Source organism: Strongylocentrotus purpuratus, unplaced genomic scaffold (assembly GCF_000002235.5).
Source record: "Strongylocentrotus purpuratus isolate Spur 01 unplaced genomic scaffold, Spur_5.0 spur5_scaffold_20, whole genome shotgun sequence".
NCBI lineage: Eukaryota > Metazoa > Echinodermata > Echinoidea > Camarodonta > Strongylocentrotidae > Strongylocentrotus > Strongylocentrotus purpuratus.
In genome coordinates, this window is record NW_022145606.1 from 52,160,405 (window position 1) to 52,183,190 (window position 22,786).

The following is a 22,786-nucleotide window of genomic DNA, read 5'->3' on the forward strand; positions in this document are numbered from 1 at the left end:
TTAGTTGCCCATTAGTAAACGCATTGACTACAAACATGAATATTGTTTTAAATCACGGTTTTGTCATGTGTTGCGCCAAATTGTGCATCTCATTTGATATATGTATTATATATATATTTTTTTTGTTTTTTTGTTCTATTTACACATGATTTCTCTTTGTTACCATTTGGCTTTACCCCTGTCCTTGCTGTCTCAGGTCAACGCATTATTTCATTATTGATAAGTTTATTATTATCTATGTACAATGCACAGGAGCGGAGGCACATCTTTAAAAGTGGGGAGAGAGCACCAACAAAAAGGGTCACTCTGGGGAAATAGGCGCCTACATAGGGTAATCTCGAAGTGGAAAATATGAAATGGGATATTGATATATTATCCTTTATTTTAAACATTTATATATATTCCGAGTTAGCGTAGCGAGGTAACTTTAGGAAAAGTCTAGAAAATGCCCTCAGTTACTTTGAGGTAAAAGGACGTACGTATGTTATGATAACTAATTTGTTTTCGTGAGAGGAGCATAACAAAACAACTTGGCATCGCACGAATTGTGTTTTTGTCTCCTTTTAAGCGATTTACATATCCCGCGAAGTTGCCTTGATTTGTAAAAGTCCCTCACTGCGTACACCTTTACGTTCTTAAACAAAGGGGGAAACGATTACCTTGACATTCTTTTAAGTTAAAAAGGGCATAGGAATTATTAAAGGACGATAATTTAAAGGTTGGAAGATGTCTCTTTTAGCAAAATGAGTAGATTGATAGTTTAAAGGGGCTTACGTTTAAGCATCATGAAAAGAGCATATATATTAAGTTACCATGGCTTATCAATAGAAGGGGCACTTTATATCATTGGAAATAACCACGATTCATTCCTATGAAATGTTGGGCATTGTGACCCCCCTGTACATGTTACTACACAAAGTAGCTCTAATGCCTTGAACCTAGGCGTGGCTCTTTAAATGAATGCAAACGGGCAAATTGTGAAGCGACACTTGTGATATATACATGAAGGGGTATCAGGGGGCAATATTAAAAGGGACGAGGGGCTATAATCAAAAGCAGCAAGGGAATCTATCAAATTTAAAAATCAAGACTTATTAAATTTGAAAAGGGACATCCATCCAAGGTGAAAGGGGACCCTATTAAGAAGGAGGAAAGGGGCACTTGTCAGAAACTGAAACGACACTTGCATATATAAGGGAATTTTTCAAGGCAGATAGGGCAAATGAAAAGGGTCATTTATAACTCTTGAAAAAGGGCACTCATCAAGGTGAAAAGGGTCACTAATAAGAGGGGTAAGAGGCACGTACTATATTGGAAAGGGAGCAGTTATCACATTGGGAAGGAACAATTATTATTACAAAGAAAATGGGTCACTTGTTATTGTAAGAAGGGGCACTTTTCAGGTACTTGAACAAGTGGGGGAAATAAGACGACCCCCACCCCCTGGGTACACTGCCTCTGCTAATGCATCACGTAAAATGAAACTGTTATTGCATAAAGGGCAACAACTAGGTTTATAGGCCATTGCCTCGACCGTATTTTTGAATTTTTTGAAGGGTCCTAATAATCACTTCCTTCACTCGTTAATTGTTTTAAGAACGTAACATTTAAGGCAACATCCATTTGTCCCTTGGAAAGCGAGGGTCCGGGAACTGAAGAGGCACTGGCACCAAATTTTGAAGATGGTACATGACAGGGTAGTATTATTTCATTTTCCTTCACACCGTGCATCTCTGTCCCTCTAATTTTTGTTTGAAAACCATCTTTAAAAAGAAGGAGAAAATAATTCCATCATTTTCAATACCGATTCGGAGAAAGTTTTCCTTACTGATCTAAACAGTCTAATCAAAGATAACAGCAGCGTTAGTGCGTTTCTAGGCCTTTGCTTCGAAAGAAAGAGGCAAATCGTCTGAATTTCAACAAGAATCTATACAATTAAAAAAAAATATTAATTGCAAAGGGGTCGATAGATCATGGGAGTATGATTAGATATTAGGTGTTATCTATGATTGTATCATTCCAGATATCTACAGTAAGAAGATCTCACCATCATTGACTGTTCAGCGATGTCGCGAAAAGTTGGAGAATAAGTACCGAAATCAATTGTGCAAAATTCAGATGAAACCGTGGGATCAAAGTGATTATGCTGAGTTCAAAGATATGCACACGGTTGTCACAATGGTGCAGAAGGACGCTCGTGGACAAGACACGAAAAAGAAGGAAACACTCCAGGGTTCTGTTGCTGAAATATTTTCAACAAAAGTAAACGGAGAACTGCCAGCTCGAATCCTCATTTCGGCCCCCGCTGGAAGAGGAAAGACCACGGCTGTCGCTAAGATGGCTTATGACTGGGTTCACAGAGAAAAGGGGTCAGCATTAGAACTACTGCCACTTCTGTTTGTTGTGAAATTCCGAAACACAAGTCAACTTACATCGATCGGAGAAGCCATCAAATCCCAGCTTTTGAGTGATGTTGATGATCTCACACCAGAGGGTCTGGAGAGTTTCATTAGAGAGAATCAGGGAATCTGTCACATCATACTAGACGGGCTAGATGAGTATGCCGGTATTTCTTCTTCAAACTGGAGCTTAGGGAGCAACATTGTCAGTGTCATCCGCTGGGAGGAATTTCCAGAGTGTAGAGTTCTTGTAACAACGCGACCTCATCTAGAGAACTTCTTCAATCAAGCGGAACTTCCAAGGGTATACACAAAGATGTGGATCGAAGGATTCTCGCAAGAGAGCTCACGAGAGTACATCGACAAGTTCTTTGCTTCAACTTCGAATCCTTGTGGTGGTCATGGACATGGTCTGAAGGTTTACCTTGATGACCAACCACTAATTAATGAACTTGTCAAAACACCTTTATTTTGTCTCATGGTCTGTCACTTATGGAGCGAGGAGCGTTTGAACACTAAAACTGCAACTCAAACAGAATTATTAGACAGCGTGAATGTTTTTCTGATGCACCATGCCAATGCCCGAGCAAAATCAAAAGAAAAACAAATAACACAAGACGAAATAACAGAAGAAGAACTAATCGAAATCATTCGTAAGCTGGGTAAGGTTGCTTTAGCTGGTCTAATCGACGACTCTAAAAAACTAATCTTCATGCCCCATGATTTCCGAAGAGTTCCCGCTATCCTTGATAGGGCATGTGAGCTTGGGATATTATCCAAGACGACGATTCCAACGACAATGCTCCAACGATCCCACAATACCACATCCACGACCATTGAGTTTTATCATAAGCTCGTTCAGGAACACTCGGCTGGGAAATACCTTGCTGCTAAAACGAAGAAATATATGTTACGACTGAAGATTTCTAAGTTGGACAGACTGCTGCGAAACATCAAAGCAAACATCGGTGACTATGAGAATCTCATCCGATTTGCTGCTGGCACAGATAACAGCCTTTGCATACGAATAATGAAGGCGCTCCTTTCCAACCGCTTTTTGGATGAGAGCGAGCGATATCGCATTCTCCTTGACTGCTCATCAGAGACCAAGGGTACTCAACAAAATGTGTCTTCGTTGGTTCAAAGATGTGTGAATGCAGAGAGTATTGTTCTAAAGTCACCGACTGTCTACACCGTCGTTGGGATGCAAAATCTTCCAAAGAAGCTTAAACGTCAGGTATTCACATTTTCAATCGACAACATGTGTTTACAATAATAATTTCCTAAAGATTGATTAAGTTTCCATCCCTCCGCTTTAACTATTAGTCAAAGGGATAAGATTGATTTAATAGATTATTAATTATTAATTGACGGCATCACCATGAATAATAATGCATGGTAAAATGATCAAGACGTATGATTCATTATCATAATTATTCTATATCTGCCCAATTACGGCCTTGATCAAGGTACTGCATTCCAAAAACGAGAAAAATAATGCAAACAAATACTACTAGGCCCTAGGGCCTATTCATATAGGGAAAATGATGAGACTCAGTCATTAAAAGCAAGTAGCCTATGTAAAACGAAGGAACTCTATACTTAATATGGAAAAAATACATCGGAAGGGAATTTTCATTACTTTAGCGAATAATATTTTCAGATAGGGTCAGGCTGCAATCTCGTTTGCGTTAATGATTACCACCAAAACACGACAGATAGTTCAGAATTTATTACGTGATCTTTGGACTTCTACCGGCCCGGCTAAAAGGCATGGTGTACTAGGATGATTACACCATCTTGGACGGCTTGAAGTGCAGAGAATATTATAGAGATGAAATATAAGAACAGTCCAGATTATGGACTAGAGATGAAATAGATATTTTCATCAACTGTTCTGACTATTTGTCTCTATCTCTCTTTCTCTTCAACGCCCCCCCCCCCCCGCCTCTCTCCCATTATCTCTCTCTCTCTCTCTCTGAACACCAGGTTAGAACAATAAAGTTCGAGGGGTCTACTCTAACTACCGACGTGACGAGTGGACTATGGTCCTGCCTCAAAGACTTTTTGATGTTAGATACTCTCGTCATCTCAGACTCGTCTCTCAGTTTCCCTCCATCTCCTCCGGAGCTTCTATCCGTCACACAGCTATCAGCTGAGAGAGTGACGTCACAATGCTACGAAGGAGTGCTCTCATCGATACCCGGAGTGAGAGATATCGATGTCTCTATCGACGTTGCAGAGACGAGCAACACTTTTCAGATCACCACCGCATCCAGGCCTATGAATCAGACTAGGGCTAAGGATGAACAGTTCTTTGTTCATATCAGACTACACGCCTTGACAGGACTTACCACAGACAGGAAGACTGAATCAGGAGAGACAATTGGAGAGCTTAGTCTTCTATTTGAAGACCAAACCAAAAACCAACAACGGCTGCATGTGTCCGGTGTGAGGGGCAGAGACGAAGAAGCCTTGGTGGACCTGTTTGTCAAGACTAAACAACTAACGTACTTGAATTCGGGGTAGGTACTAGTACTACTAGACCCTAGTTGAAATAGTTGAAATATTTATTGGTTACTGAATCATCATAGGTTATAACAATAATGTGACAATGTCTTTACATGAGTATAAAACATAAGTTAAATTACATTTCCACATTCAGTAAATCATAGATACATACGCTCGAAGAGGTGATGAAACAGAAGGGCTACAGCCTAAGCGTGACAGCTTGATACGCTTGCAGCCCAGAAACATTTAAAATCATAACGATTGTAAAGTAAAGTAAATTACAGAACATAATTGGGGGAAAATAACAAAAAATAAACAGTGACTTGCAACCCCCCCCCCAAAAAAAAAAAAAAAAAATGGGATAGAGGGTGCATGGGAGGGGGGTTTTCCTGCTATATCAAGGAAATGCTGACAAACATATATGATATCATGTGTTAATTTAAGAGATTTGTCAATATTTGCTCAATAAAATTGATTTCACACTTTTCTTGAAAGTATATACTGACTTCAAATTACGGATGTCAACGGACAGTGAGTTCCAAATATCCGGACCAGAATGTCTTATAGATTTCATAGCCATTGTTGTTTTAGGATTACATAAATGGTATTTATTTTATTGTCTGGTTGGGTATGTATGAATATTTCTATTCAAACAAAACATTGGTGGGAAGTGGGAAGGTAGGGAATCATTATGTAGACGGAACATGAACAGTGCTTTTTGTAAAAAGTTAATATCAGTTACTTTCAGAGTTTTTAACCTCGCGAATAGGGGATCAGTGTGATCGCGATATCCAGCATTGGTACACACACGAATCGCTTTCTTTTGTAAAAGTAGCATTTTATCAGTATATTCTTTTGAGTCTGCCCACAGTATATTGCAATAAGACATGTAAGGAAGAATCAAGGAATTGTATAGCATATATAGAATATTCAAAGGCTCATAATGTTTTAACTTATACAGTAAACCAACAGTGCGTGACACTCTCTTTGAAACGTAATGTACATGATCACTCCATTTCAGATTTTCATTGATGATAGTTCCAAGAAATTTAGTATTTTGTTTTTTCTCCAAATATTCACCATCCAAGACTATTTCAGGTATAGGTTTATCAGTTGCATTTTTCCTGCTTTGAAAATGAATATAATTAGTTTTTTTCAGATTCAGAGACAATTTGTTGCTCCTAAACCACAAAGACAGCTTAGGTAGCTCGGTGTTCAGAATTCTCTGAAGTGATCGAAAATCGGAATTGGAGCAAAACACATTAGTATCATCAGCAAATATAATATATTGTAATGATATAGTTGAGTTCGAGATATCATTAACATACAGTAGAAACAATAAAGGACCGAGTATCGATCCTTGTGGGACACCACATTTCATAGGCAATAATGATGAATCTACAGATTCGTAGCTTACATATTGCTTTCTACCTGACAAATAATCATTAAACCAGTCAAGAGCAACTCCTCTTACTCCGTAATAATGAAGTTTGCTTGATAGTACCTTGTGATCAAGAGTGTCAAATGCTTTGCTTAAGTCCATGAATACACCAATAACATGCTTTCGAGACGCCAAAGCATTCGAAACCTTATCATATAATTGTGCAAGGGCTAAATCGGTTGAGTGGTATTTCCTGAAACCATATTGATCCTGATTCAGTAAGTCATTTTCTGTTAGAAAACAATATAGCCTATTGTATATAAGTCTTTCCAATACTTTGGACAAACTCGAGAGAATAGAAACAGGGCGATAGTTTGAGACTTGGGAAGAGTCATCCTTTTTGTATATCGGAACAACCTTAGCAATCTTAAATGCTTCTGGAAATGTACCTGTCGTCAGAGAGAGATTAAAAATATGCACTAGTGGGGTTATTATATTTCCTATAACTTGTTTCAAAAGATATGTGCTTATCCCATCATGACCGTTAGCATAGCTTATTTTAAGAGAACGTGCAATATTCAAGATTTCAATCAAGTTTGTTGGTTTGAGAAATAATGACTTGTTGCAGGGAGTTTGAAGAAATTGTGAGAAGTCGACTCCGTTCGAAGCTATTGTATTGGCCTGATTGGGGCCAACCCCAACAAAGTAAGCATTGAAGCAATTTGCTATTTCTTTTGAATCAACCATTGTATTATTATCTTTGGTAATATGACACTTTGATTTACTCTTTTGTTTTTTGAGGGCTTGATTGATCACATTCCACGTTGATGATGCATTTCCATTTGCATTTTCAAACTGCTTGGCAAAATACATTTGTCGAGACTGTCTAATAATGGTGGTTAGTTTGTTCCTATATGATTTGTAATTATTCAAGCTTTCCTCTCCTGGGTGTCGAAGACTATATTTATATAATCTATTCCGTTTTTTAATAGAGCAAAAGATACCTTTAGTTATCCATGGCTGCTTGATTCTATTTCTTGCCGATCTTTTTTTAGTCATTGGGATATGTTTATTTAAAAGAGAGGAGAACAAGTTCCAAAAAAGTGCATATGCCTTATTGGTGTCAGTACATGCGACCCCGTCATTCCATGTTACTTTGAGTAGTTCGTCATTAAACATGGCTATTTTTTCAGCTGTGATTTTACGTATCATAGCTTGATTCTTTTCGTCCTCAGGATAATTGCGAACATGATTACAAATCAGGAAAATTGGAAGGTGGTCAGAGATTTCACTATACAAGAGGCCAGAGCCTATATAGTTATTGGTGACATTTGTAAAAATGTTATCTATCAATGTAGAAGAGTTATTTGCCAATCTGGTTGGTTTATCAATCATGGCATTGAATGAATTTGATCGTAACATATTATGAAAAGTATTATCTTCCTGCAAAAGATCAATATTAAAATCACCCATCAAGTAAACATCCTTTTTTCTAGATTGACCTTATGCAGCATCCTATCAAACTCATCCAAAAATAATTCAACATTTGTATGCGGAGGCCTATATATTGTACATATCAAGATGTTTTTCCTTTGAGCCATATTGATTTCAATGCATATCGAGTCAGTACCATCACTCTTCAAACTAAGGTCAGATCTAATTTTGTATGTTAACAAGTTTGAGATAAACATAGCAGCTCCACCACCCCTTCCGGTTTTTCTATCAGAACGTACAATCGAATAATTGTCAATATTACATAAAGTAGATGGAGATGTATCATTAAGCCACGTTTCTGTGACTCCTATGACTGAAAACGGTTTGGTGAGGGCCGACAGCAGAATGTTCAGATATTCATAATTTTTAACAAGACTTCGTGCATTTGTATGTAATAAGCTAAAGGAATTATTTTCACTCTCAAATCTTGAATTAAATTCATGAGGAAGATAATATTTACAATCCACTTTGTCATCCAATGACAGTACTGTAGGCCTAGTGTACTTGACCTAGATCTAGTACTAGTCTAGGCCTACTAGATTTAGGTCTAATAGGTATATCTAGCTCTAGTACTACTACTACTACTACTAGGTCTAGATCTTTATTGATGGGGGTTATTATTATATATTATTGATGATGGTGTGACCATAGTTCACTATCTCAACAAATCGGTAAGATTTTGAAATTCACTCTAACAAAGTTAGATCTAGATACTAAGACTAGATCTAGATCCAGATCTAATGGAAAGAGAAACCTAAAATTACCGAGAGACGGAATTTTGTATGGAATTTGAGGTGAAATTAGTAAAATATTGACTAAAGATCGGCAAATTTTGCAGTCTTTTGCGTCCGTTCCGCAAAAAAAACATGAACTTGCCGACAAGTGTCATCAAAATTGTAAATAAGAAGTAGACTAGGCCTAATAATAGTCTACCAACCAGGGGCGGCGATTTCTTTTCATGACCGGGGCGACAAAGTGCTAGGGAGCATAGTCTAGATCTAGACCCTAGATCTAGTGAACGAGAAGGGTGAAGGTGACTGAAGTGACTACCCCCTTACACTTTCACATGATTTTGAAGTTTTGTTGTAGATTATGTGATTGGCGCGTAGTGGCTCGCTGTAGCGCCGAATTAATGTCCGCTCGGCATGTGTCGTCAAGTGGAATAAACTGGATGCCATATGGCGTGCGCCAAATGCCACCCGGCTTGCTCCAAAATTTTGCGCCAGTTTGCGCCAGTTTGCGCCATACACGGCCATTTGCTTCCAAAATTCACCCTGCTGGCGCCATTCGCACCAATAGACGGCTACTTTGCGCCACTTGGTGATTAGTTTGTAAATACCGGCCATCGGCTACCTGGTTCAGAGCCTCCTCAGCTGCTGTATGAACAACATCTCTACTAAATATTTACAATTTTGATATGTCTGAGGCTTTTGATAATGTTAGAGTGATGATGCTGCTCCATCAGAAGATGATGAGAGATGCTGAGGTGGCCACTGCACATTTAGCGCGCTTTGGCGGGGTATCCGCCTCTGTTGGAATTATTTGGCGCGTAGTGGCGCAAACAAGGTACCACTTGGCGCCAAGTGGCGCCATGTGGCGCGAAAATCTCATTGGCGCAACTTGGCGCGCGCCATTACATTCCAGTGGATCCAATAGGCGGATTGTTTGCGCCAAAGGGCGATATGTTCGCGCCATTTGGTGCCACTTGGCGGACACTTGGCGCTGATTCCTCGATGCAAGTGGCGCGACGAAAATTTCAAACATTTTGAAATTTTCTTGCCGCCACATTCAAATTTGGTGCCGATATGCTAGGAGTCCACTGGGCCGGCGCCAGTTGGTGCCAGTTCGCGCCAAAGATTATGTGATTGGCGCGTAGTGGCTCGCTGTGGCGCCGAATTAATGTCCGCTCGGCATGTGTCGCCAAGTGGAATAAACTGGGTGCCATATGGCGTGCGCCAAATGCCACCCGGCTTGCTCCAAAATGTTGCGCCAGTTCGCGCCAGTTTGCGCCATTACACGGCCATTTGATTCCAAAATTCACCCTGTTGGCGCCATTCGCGCCAATAGACGGCTACTTTGCGCCACTTGGTGATTAGTTTGTGCCAAAGGTCGCCAAATTGGTTTGAACTTGCCGCCGCTTGGCGCTACTTGCCGACTAAATAAATACCGGCCATTGGCTACCTGGTTCAGACCCTCCTCAGCTGCTGTATGAACAACATCTCTACTAAATATTTACAATTTTGATATGTCTGAGGCTTTTGATAATGTTGGAGTGATGATGCTGCTCCATCAGAAGATGATGAGAGATTCTGAGGTGGCCACTGCCTATCAACTTATGCTGGCCAATCCTGAAGAAGAAGAGCCTCCTAAGAAGTAAAGGAAGCACACCTGGTGGTTTAGACCCATGCTCCACCCAGTTGAGGGCCGAACGTGGACAGTACCACACTTTGATGGAAGAGCTGAGTGAGAATGACAGGAGGAAGTTCAAGAACTACACCAAGGTGTCCCCAGAGATGTTTGATGACCTGTTGGTCAGGCTTACACCCCACTTGCAGAAGGACACCCACTTCAGGAAGGCCATTCCCCCTGGTCTCAAGTTGTCCGTCTTCCTGCGCCATCTCGCCACTGGGGCCACCTATGCCGAGCTGTCTTACAACTTCCGAGTGGACAAGGAAACCATCCAGAAGTTTGTCCCTGAGGTAGCCAGAGCGATAGTGGATGAGTATGCTGCAGAAGTCATCTCCCTCCCCACAACCAATGAAGGCTGGCTTGAGGTTGCAGGTGATTTTGAAGCCAGGTGGAATCTTCTTCACTGTCTGGGAGCCTATGATGGAAAGCATATCCATCTCCAGAAGCCCAACAAATCAGGCAGCCTTTACTTCAACTACAAGCAGTTCTTCTCGGTTGTCCTGATGGCTCTGGTAGATTCAAAGTACAAGTTCATGTGGATCGATGTAGGTGGGGTTGGCCATCAGTCTGATGCCTAGATCTACAACAACAGTGAACTGAAGGAGTGCATTGAAGCTGGCACTTTAGGCATCCCAGATCCAGCTCCTCTTCCCCATGATGATGAAGAGCACCCTTTGCCGTACTTCTTCGTGGGAGACGATGCCTTTGCCATAAGGACGTACATGATGAAGCCCTATGGCTGTCGAAACATGGACCAACAGCAGAAGATCTTCAACTACAGGCTGTCCAGGGTAAGGCGTCTGGTTGAAAATGCCTTTGGCATTCTGGCTCTGCGTTTCCAGTGCTTCCTTGGCCAGATGAGACAGGAACCAGATACAGTCCGCCTGCTCGTTGAAGCTGCCGTCATGCTGCACAACCTCACCAGGAAGCGCTATCAGGCACTGGACGTCCGCATGTTGGACCAGGATGATGCCCAGCACAACCTCATCCCTGGAGCTTGGAGAACTGCCGCCATCACTGTGATAAAGTCCTGCGATGCCGCCCTGCTTTTATAGGCGGCAAGTGGCGCCGAATGGCGGGCAACCAGGTGGCATTTGGCGCGAAGTAGTCACCAATCGGGTGCCGTTTGGCTCGCGTAGTGGCGCAAACAAGGTGCCCCTTGGCGCCAAGTGGCGCCATGTGGCGCTAAATCTCATTGGCGCAACACGGCGCGCGCCATTACATTCCGGTGGATTCCAATAGGCGGATTGTTTGCGCCAAAGGGCAATATGTTCGCGCCATTTGGTGCCATTTGGCGGACGAAAATTTCAAACATTTTGAAATTTTCTTGCCGCCACATTCAAATTTGGCGCCGTTACGGGCCACCACGAGCCAGTTGGGAGGCAGTTTGAGCCAATACACGCCACTAGGCACCTTATTGGCGACACTAGGCGCCACAGTAAATTGCAGTGGCGCAAACTGGCACCAACTGGCGCTGGCCCAGTGGACTCCTAGCATTAGGTCTCGTTGTTTTTATGACTTGTTCGTGAGTTACAGCGCGCAGGCCTATCCGACATCGATTTTTAAATCGCGATATCTCCAGAATCCTTTGACAATAACTAGTTTTCGTAGTTAAAAACTTTGCCCTCCGTTTGTTAATAATTAAAATAAATACATTTGTGTAAAATATGGGAAATCATGGATCAAATATCACATTTTCTAGTATTTTCAAAAAACTTTGCGAACTTTTGTCACTGCAGATCTTTGTGTTAATGTCGCTTCTTTAATTTTAAGACGGCATAAACACCAAACAATGTATTAAAATGGTATTTCATGGATGTTCTTATTAGCATTGACATCATTATCATGATTATATTTGTTACTTTATTTACCATTATTATAATATGATTATTATCATTATAGTTATTGTTAGTATTGTTGCTTTCATTTACCTTTGTAAAGAGGGGATGAATAATTCACTTGCATTCTTTATTAATGTAATATTATTTCCCAATAGTTGCTTTCAAGAATCACATTTTCCCCTCATTCCTTTTCAAATATTCTTTGTAGGAGTGGAGGTGGTACTCTACACAAAAAGAACAACGTCCAGGTGAGTGACTTTTGGTATACGGATGCATGCATTTCACTTAAAAATATTCAACAAAGGGATATCCTCTGGATTTTACTATTAAAGGGAATTGAAAAACAGTTCCATTTTTGTTGTATAAATAACTCAATAAATTCTCGGAATATGAATGCAATACTTGTAAGTTCAGCTTTACTGACGTGGAATTCTGTATGTCCACACGTTTATTCTCAATATTTAATCGATGTAAATAAAAGTGACAAGTTTGTCTGTTTATATTTATTGCAGAATACTAGGCTTGAGATAGAGCAATGCCAGCTATCTACTGAGACGACCAAAAAGTTGTTGTCCTGTCTCAGATCCTTCACCTCATTGAACCATCTCACCATCTCAGACTCCTCTCTCAGTTTCCCTCCATCTCCTCCTGAGCTTCCATCTGTCACAAAGCTATCAGCTAAGAGAGTGACGTCACAAAGCTATGAGGGTCTGCTCTCATCGCTTCCTGGCTTGGAAGTGGTCGATATCACTATCGGAGATGCAAGTACAGAAGACATATCTCAGATCCAGACTAGTCTACGTCGGTATCTGGCAGAACAAGATCTCACACGCATCGACCTTTCTTCTCTCCAATCAGAAGAGAATGTATCAAGCATGTCAAGAATGAGGATGGAAGGACTTGGTCTTCTTATCACAGAATTTCAGGCGATGTTGTCCGGAATACTTTTCGGACCCGAGAATGCAGTGATCGATCTTGTCCAGTCTTCAATGCGTTTAATGTCAGCAAGTCTGTTTATAGAACAGTGAGTAACAGAAATTAGTCTAATTATCTTTTTCTTCTATCCACTCAATTGTCAGTCAGACACAACTTATAAAAACCACGTCTAGAAAGGTACTCTTAAAACAGCGAACAAGGCACTGTGAATATAGCACCCTCATCTTTCAATTCGAGTCACTGTATGCAAAAGGCATGGGGAAAATTTGTCGAAATCAACCCGCTGTTCTTCTTCTTCTTCCTGAAAAGTGCAGGCTTCATGAAATGAAGGTTAACGCACTCTGGGTGGATATGTGCGCGCAGTCTGTACGCAGACAAGAATTTCTGATGCTGCAGATAAATTATGTACAGTGATGTGCTGTTAAAAAATAGCTAAGCTTTTATGCATGTTAGACGGTGCCGTCCCTCATTGCCGCGTTAAAGCATCGAGTGAAACAAAATCTCTCGGGTCTTTTTTCAGAGAGTTCCATTCTTTGCTGGTGCTATTAAAGAAGGAGTAAGTGTTGATTTATTGGAGTTTGTTGTCTACAGAAATAATGCTGTCGATATATTTATTTAATATCTTTGAAATTTGGAAAGATGTTTGCATGATTTATCCTTCATGGATTTTGAAGATAATTGAACCACAATATTATTTTACAAATAATCTATATCGACACTAGGTTGACTTAGAAGATTCTTATCATGCTTTATGTACACAATGCCTAGCACTGAAAGTTGAGGGCATATATTCACTAAGCGGTAATTGTTAATTTTAAAGTATTTGACTGTAGACCTACTTGGTTTTTCGCAGTTCTTGCTGACTGTTTGTTATTGATATGGGCATCGATAGATCTTTTATTTCACTTACTTGTAAAGCTCATGTGTTAAACCAGTCCATTAATTACCACCTGAAGTCGATTTAACTTGGATGAAACTAGAACAGTCATTGAGTACCGAAGATGATATTGAAGTTATGTTTAGGCAAATGTAACGTAAGGTAATTTTCCCAACGTTTAAAACGATTTTTAAAGAAGATGTCAAAACAGGAATTACATTTGTTTGTAATGCTCTAGAAAAACAAAACGTTAATCATTTGATCATGACTGAAATTTAGACTTCGAGAAAAATGTGTAGAATTTGTTTTAAAAAAACGTCAGTTATGTAAGCTCATATTTCCCTGGTAATTACTCAAACAATTACTCAAACAATCTAATGAAATATGATATGTAAATTCCAAGATTAGGACTGCTCTCTTCGAACGGATATAATGTTATGGAATAAGATGTGGGTTTCACATCCTTATTTGTCAGATCGAAATATTTCATACTTTTTATCAAATAATATTCGTATCGTACAATATTCGGTGTAAAAGGATTTTTAGGTGAAATAAGACTACATTTGTCATTATTTGGAAACATTCGGGTCGTAATGTATTATTCACCAATGTTTAAAGTGGCTCATGTGTTTTCTCTCACTCCTTGATCTCTCTTTGAAATGATATAGGTTTTTGGGGTCGCTAAACTCCGATAAACATGCATTGAATGTAAGTATACTCTAATTGTACATGTTCATACGCCTTATTTTGTTCGTAATATTTCAGAAAGCAATTCCCACTTCATGCCGAACAGAAAAAAGTATCATACTTTTAACTTATTTGAAACAATTAATTATCACATTTTACGTTTCCCATTGTCATTTTTGTTTATGCCAGAAATATATTCATACGAACAATACAACGGTATTTACAAAGAACATAAGTGCATAAGCCTAAATTTATATGTTAATTAATCTTAATGGGGATATTAAGGGGCCTACGGTAAAAGCATAGCTTGATGGATGTAAGCCCCGTAACATAAATCAATTATAAGTCTGACAAAGTTGTAGGGACTAAAAACAGTTGAAACAAATTAATACAGGCCTATAAAGTAAGTATCATTTTCTTTATTGTTTTGCCAACTCTCTTTTACAAATGAATTAAATGATCCAATCAATTTTTTCAAATAAATTGAAGCTACATGTAAGAAATAAGTTTAATAAAGGAAAATCATTCCAGTCCTCAGCCCGTGTCGATCAATATATCAGTTGAGTTCGAATGATTTCTACCCCAGGTTTTGTTGATGTTGTTTCTGTATTCTCCTTTCTTCTCAAAACCATCGATATATATTGCTCTCAAGAAATTTATTCCACTTGTAGTTTTTAATCTGTTAAACTGTTGTAGAAACGACGACTTGTTCTTTCTGTATGTCATCATAGATTGACATGTTGAATATCAAGGACTGCCAGCTATCTACCGAGATGACCGAGAAGTTTTGGTCCTGCCTCAGATCCTTCACCTCACTCAACCATCTCACCATCTCAGACTCCTCTCTCAGTTTCCCTTCATCTCCTCCTGAGCTTCCATCCGTCACAAAGCTATCAGCTGTGCGTGTGACGTCACAAAGCTATGAAGGTCTGCTCTCATCGCTTCCTGGTTTGAGAGTGATCGATATCACTATCGATGATGCAGAGAGAGACATACCTCAGATCACGGCTGGTCTTCGTCGGACCGGAGGACAGCAGCTCACACGCATCAACCCTAAAGCACCGCCATGGCTCCCATCAGAGAAGAAGAGTGTATCGAGAGAGACGATGAGAGGACTGGGTCTTCTGATCAGAGAACAAACCAAGGACCTGCAGCGGCTTTGTCTGTCTGGGATAAAAAGCTTGGACAAAGAAGACTTGGTTGAACTTGTCGAGTCGTCAACATATTTGAAAGCATTGGATAGACTGCATTTACAGTGAGTTCGAGTAGATGTTCATACATTTCTCAATAAAATTAAAGTAGACAAAATTAAACAGAAAGTCTAACTGTAATGTAAACTATAAAAGGTGAATAATAGGTTTGTTTTTGTGTGACTTTGTCTTATCAAAATTGTTTCGAGTATGTAAATATCTTTGATCGTATTACGAATTATCAATTTAAGATCAGTAAAAAGATAATCACACTTCACAAACTGCTGTGAATAAAAAAATGAATTTGAAATTGGTTAGATGAAAGGAGGGGGCATGCAAATACTATCAAATAGTCAATGCGATAATTTCCCATGGGAATCCTCTAGTCTGCCCCAGCCAGCTCAATGGCTTCTCGCGGTGGTGGGGTGTTGAGGGAGTCATGGGGTATATTTTTCTTATATCCCTACTTTTTTACATCCCAAACTGAGGCTGTAAATATTTACAATTTTTTAGGCAGTTATTTTCTGTCAACTCGCATTTCCCATGGCACTACTCTCAATGTATGCCATTGGTTGTAATGCTATATTTGTTGAGAGTATAAATGATCTTTTGGACTAGAATAGCTAGAGACAAAAGAGAATTGAAATGTAATATGAGGAGGGCTCTTCAACTCACTAGAACCTTCTGCATGTATACGGTACTCGCAGGCCATGTCCGATATCGATGTTATGTCATGAATCCCCCAAAATATTCCCACTGTTTTTGTGTTAATATATTTGTTTTTGACGCTTTCAACTCTCTATATCAAATATTATAGGTATCTTGATGGTGGATGTTTTAAATACGATGGAAAATCGGGTGTCCAGGTAGGCAGATATCTTATACATATACTATATACGACAGTGGCGTAATGAGCAAAAAACTTTGGGGGGGGGGGGGGCTGACCAAAAAAATCCCAATCACCCCACCCTAACATGCAGTCCCCGCTGAACGTTTCTCAAAGTGGGGTCTTGGGGCTGAGCCTCCGAAGGGGGGGGGGCACAAAATGGCATGGGGTGAAATATATGTAAAACGATGAAAGAGTAGGGATCTTTTGCAATTTGAGGACCACATTTGGCGCATTAATGTCTACCGGCACTTATTGGAAAAAAAGAGGCCTTCTTGAATTCAGACAACATTAAGATACACTGTAGTAGAGAACGGCACAACGAGTCGTCTTCTTTCTCTAAAAATTTAATGAAACGGCAAAGCTTCCGCGCTTCGCGCGGGAGGGGATTGGTCAGAAGTTAGAGAAAAGTGATCTGTCACGTCGTGTGACGTTGTATAAATTATGCTTTGATGCCGCACAATGCACAAAGACGGTGGTCCGGTACTTCACCGTAGTACTTGCAAAAATTATCTCGTGTGTATATACTGTGTCGTTATCGGGGGCGCGGCTAGATCTTTTTCAGTGGGGAGGAGGGAGGGTGTAGAGGCCACCGATTACCGACAAAAAGGAGCCACCAATTACCAACAAATATAAAAATGCCAATTTCCAAATGCCTACAAATCTAACCCTATAAACCCGGGGCCAGGAACTAATTTATTTTTCAGCTAGCGCCCCCCCCCCCCCCAAGCACCCCCACCAGTACGCCAGTGATATACGACTTCCAAAATTTAGGAAAGCAATTCACTATTTGCGCCTGAACGGAAAACGCAAATAAATGTTCATTTTTAAGTAATACAATCAAAGATAGCTCTTACAGATTCAAAGGGGTGATTGGGCCACATTCTGTCTCGTGATTTTGATGGCTACGACTGTAATTAGCATATTTCTCTTCCCGTCAGTTGTCGATGGTTATATTGAACTGTTTAAACATATTATGGTAAAATTAGCGTATTTTTACGTACCCTATCCAAACAACCCTACGCGTACCCATTATTTGCAATGTCGTAGCGGCTCCCATTTGACACTAAGGCTGGACGGCTGGAGGAAAAAAATGGCATAATATGACAATTACCATTAATTTCTGTTAAGGAGGTGCAACCTAGGCTATATTATATAACATATACTAACTGGATTAAAGATAACCCTTTTTTTAAATTATAAGTTATCAGAGAGGGAGGAGTCTCGCTATGTACCTGGTTTCGCATTACGTGATTCAGTAACCATTTAGTCTCTCTGTATTTCATTATCTGTTCTAATTCCAGAACGAGTGTCGACTCCTCGTAAAGAAATGCCAGCTATCTACTGAAATGACTGCCAGAATGTGGTCCTGTCTCAGATCCTTCACCTCACTGAACCATCTCACCATCTCAGACTCCTCTCTCAGTTTCCCTTCATCTCCTCCTGAGCTTCCATCCGTCACAAAGCTATCAGCTGAGAGTCTGACGTCACAAAGCTATGAAGGTCTGCTCTCATCGCTTCCTGGCTTGAGAGTGATCGATATCACTATCGATGATGCAGAGAGAGACATAGCTCAGATCACGGCTGGTCTTCGTCGGACCGGAGGACAGCAGCTCACACGCATCGAGCTTAGAGCAGCGCACTGGCGCCCATCAGAGAAGAAGAGTATATCGAGAGAGACGATGAGAGGACTGGGTCTACTGATCAGAGAACAAACCAAGAACCTGCAGCTGCTAAATCTGTCCGGGATGAAGTGCTTGGACGAAGAAGACTTGGTTGAACTTGTCGAGTCGTCAACATATTCGAAAGCATTGTATAGTCTACATTTACAGTGAGTTCGAGTAGATTTCCATACATTTGTCAATGAAATTAAAGTAGACAAAATTAAACAGAAAGTCTACCTGTAATGTAAACTGTAAAAGTGGTTAATAGATTTGCTTTTGTGTGATTTTGTCTCATCAAAATTGTATCGAGTATGTTAATGTCTTTGAACGATCAATTCAAGATCAGTAAAAAATTATCACACTTCACAAACTGCTGTAAATAAAAAAAATACATTTTAAATTGGTTAGATGAAAGGAGGGGGCGTGCAAATACTATCAACAAGTCCATGCGATACTTTATCATGGGAATCCTCTCAGCTGCCCCAGCCAGCTCAAGGGCTTCTCACGGTGGTGGGGTGTGGTGGGAGTCATGGGGTATATTTTTCTTATATCCCTACTTATTTGCATCCCAAACTGACAATGTAAACATGTACACATTTTTAGGCAGTCATTTTCTTTCAACTCGCATTTCCCATGGCACTACTTACAATGTATGACATTGGTTGTAATGCTATATTTGTTGAAAGTCTAAATGATCTCTTGGACTAGGATAGCTATAGACAAACGAGACTGGAAATGTTATGAGGAGGGCTATGTCCAACGTCTTGATGAACTATAGCCTGATAGATTGATTGATAAATGATATATTTGTTATATATATATATAATATATACTTAGATTTGGTCTATACCTCCGTACAGTGCTCAATGCTTATGGGCAGAGCAAAATATATATTGGATAATATATATATATATATATATATATATATATATCTTCAACTCCCCAGGACCGGTATTCGATTCAATACTTAGCATAAGTAAGACATTTACTAAGTAAATGGCTATTGTAATGTCGTAATACGGAGTAAGTAAGGCACCATGCATGCAGCTTGAATGCTAAGGGTGGGTGATGAGCTCATTTATTTGTGAACAGCAATATACATCAGCATGAAGAAAACCCTGCAAATCAATCAGATGTGCCAAACATAAATACGAGACAAGTATAGATTCTTGTCAACATATATATGATACATAGTATACAACAATGTGGGCGAGGTACGTAGTACAAAATCTAAGTAAAATATTTACTGATAAGCATTGTGACGTCTCACGGTCAATTAAAAGTAATGCGCATTACAATAAAGGCGCGTTGATATAAATGCGCGCAGGCTATAATACTGCGTAAGAAAACCACATGCCTGCCAATCAAGGCCTCCAAATACTTGGCTTACGTCTGGTATTTGAGTTTATTGATTTCACATTTCACATGCAGAAATAATACAGATAACAAAATATACATAAAAGACATATTGTTTCATAATATAACAAAATGATTATATTAATTGACAAGGTTATCATCACATTTGTTTGACAACTAATATCATTTAAAGGAAACCCAGATAAAAGTACAAACTGTGAAATGTGCAGGAACCTATAGAAAAGCAGAGCTTGTAAAGAATAGGTTCCTGGGCGACTTGAAAAATAACAGGGACAGAAAATGTTTACTGTAGAGAGAGGTACACAATTAAAATTAAGACGGTAGTAGTTTGACAAATAGTTGTTTGCGAGTTCAATACAATACAATACAGAAAAAGGAAAGAAAAAGAAATACATTAAACCGAAGAGTAGTAACGAGCCAATAAATAGCAGAGTATGCACCATACATGTTTGCACCACCTGAACGTTTACAAAAACCGAACAATAGAAATCATGAATTATTTATTCCTTTCCTGTTAAAATCCACTTAAATGTCACATAGGCAAAAGAACACCTAAAATTGCAAATGAATTGTAAAATGAATTGTAAAATGGTACACGTTATAAAAAAAGAACATTATACATGAAATGTCTAATCATCATTATTATTGTAGGCATTCAACAAATGTAACTTGAGTTTATATTTAAATTGATGAATAGAAGAAGAGTGAAGTAAATCAGGATGAAGATTGTTCCAAAAAGACGGACCAGTATATACAATTGTTTTTTGAGAAAATGAAGTGCGTAAACGGTGGATGTGAAAATCATTCCTTTTCCTGGTAGGGTATGAATGAATATCCAAGTTCTTAGTGAAAAGAGAAGCAATAGAATCAGGCAAATCATTTGTTGTAAGTTGATACATGAAAATACCCAAATTATAGAGAAATATATCAGACACATGTAGAAGGTTATTGTTGAAAAATAAGATGTTTGAATGTGACCGGAAACCAACATTGTGAATTATTCTCAGGGCTCTTTTTTGAATGACCAATAAACTATGCAGTTGAGTCTTGGAGCAGTTGCCCCATGCTAAAATACCGTAATTTAAATAAGGGAAAATTAAGGTGGAGTATAGATTCAACAGGACATCAAGAGGAAAAAAGTTAAGTCTGTTGATGACGCCGGTATTTCGTGATAAAAGTTTACATAAATTTCCAACGTGCATTTTCCAATTAAGTTTACAGTCTATAACAAGACCAAGAAATTTTGTGTGTTCAACAAATAAAATGTTTATGTCATTAATGGAAATGTTACCAGGTAGTGATGTTATGGAGTTACTGAAAAGCATATAGTTCGTTTTAGTCACATTAAGAGATAATTTATTGGCATTAATCCACTCCAAAACAGATAGTAATTCATTGTTTACAACGTCAGCAATAATATTGGGATTTGGATGAGTAAAGAAAATATTGGAATCATCGGCAAAAAGTATGAATGACAAAATGGGGGAGGAAGTTTGGAAATCATTAATGTAAAGTAGAAACAAGAGCGGACCCAGGAGAGATCCTTGCAGGACACCACAAGTGATATGTCGTAGACATGAGTCATGATCATTTAAATTAACATATTGCATTCTGTCTGTGAGGTAATTCCTGAACCACTCCAAGGCCTTCCCTTTGATCCCATAATGGGATAGTTTATATAAGAGAATATCATGGTTAACTGTGTCGAAGGCCTTGGAGAAGTCCAGGAAAATGCCAATAGTATGGGACATATTATCAATAGCACATGCAATCTTATTAATGAACATGAGTAATGCATGAGTTGTGGAGTGTTTACGTCGGAAACCATATTGAGATGACGATAATATGTTAAATTTAGATATGAATTTAAAGGTACGAGTATGAATAATCTTTTCTAACATTTTTGAAAACGACGAAAGCAAGGAAATTGGGCGATAATTACCCAAGTCATCTTTACTACCAGATTTAAATATAGGAACCACCTTAGCAATTTTCATTTTTTGAGGTGCAATACCATTTAGTAAAGATAAATTTAAAATATGAGCAAGAGGATGGGCAATCACACCGATTACCTTTTTTAAAAGAAAATTAGTTATGCCATCAGCACCTGCACTTTTTTTATTCTTAAAACTATTGACAATACTAATTAATTCAGAACAGTCTGTTGGAGTTAAAAAGAATGAACTTTGGTTGGAATTTGTGAGAAAAGAATGAAAGGGTTTACCAGATGTGGGTATTTTCTCAGCTAGCTTTGGCCCTATTTGAACAAAAAAAGAATTAAAAGATTCAGCTAAATCACGAGAGTCTTGAATCTTCACACCATCATCAATCACACTCTCAATGTGTATAGACTTAGTTTTACTTTTCAGGACATTATTAATAATCTTCCACGTATTTTTAGCATCATTTTTATATAAATTGAATTGTGAAGAATAATAATCTTTTTTAGCCTGTCTCAATAAAGATGTAAGAATATTACGATATCTATTGTATTTCAATTTAGAGCCCTCAGTTTCTTTTACTTTATATTTATAGAACAATTTGTTTTTACGGTTAATGCACTTCAAAAGAGATTTAGTGACCCAGGGCAGTCTGGGCACTTTTTTGTAATTAGAACGCAATGGAATACATATCGGAATATACAGGTTGTATAAATCATCGAAAATTTCAAGGAACCTATTATAACAATCGTTTACATTTTGACAATTATATAATTCAGACCAATCAGTAGAGATAAGACTTTGTCGAAATCGTTCGATGTTCACATGGGGCAAATTACGAAAACCCGACACCTGCTTACTGGAATTACACTGTGAATGAAAATTGGGAATGAAAGCAAACACTGGGAAGTGATCACTCAAGTCGGAAAGTACTATACCAGATTCAATATAAGAAGATACATTTGTAAAAATATTATCGATCAAAGTGTGACTGCTATTTGATATTCTTGTTGGTTTGGTGATTTGGGGAAGAAAAGAATGGGATAAAAGCAAATTTAAGAATTCCAAATACTGAGAATTTGAGTCACACGATAACAAGTTGGCATTAAAGTCGCCCATTATAAAGCACATCTTGTTGGCAATATGAGGTGATGATAAAATAGTCTGAACAATTTCAAGAAATTCAATGAAATT

The 22,786-nt window shown here is 38.9% G+C and overlaps 1 protein-coding gene across 1 annotated transcript in view; it reads left to right on the forward strand.

Moving 5' to 3' along the window:
* The first annotated feature begins 2,178 nt into the window (after positions 1-2,178).
* Positions 2,179-22,786, forward strand: part of LOC105438970 — a 30,863-nt gene continuing 10,255 nt past the window's right edge. The window contains exons 1-8 of the mRNA XM_030994064.1: positions 2,179-3,636; positions 4,389-4,924; positions 12,244-12,283; positions 12,548-13,059; positions 14,517-14,556; positions 15,267-15,790; positions 16,543-16,591; positions 17,916-18,442. Coding sequence (XP_030849924.1) covers positions 2,179-3,636; positions 4,389-4,924; positions 12,244-12,283; positions 12,548-13,059; positions 14,517-14,556; positions 15,267-15,790; positions 16,543-16,591; positions 17,916-18,442 — 3,686 coding nt within the window. The remainder of the gene's footprint in view (positions 3,637-4,388; positions 4,925-12,243; positions 12,284-12,547; positions 13,060-14,516; positions 14,557-15,266; positions 15,791-16,542; positions 16,592-17,915; positions 18,443-22,786) is intronic.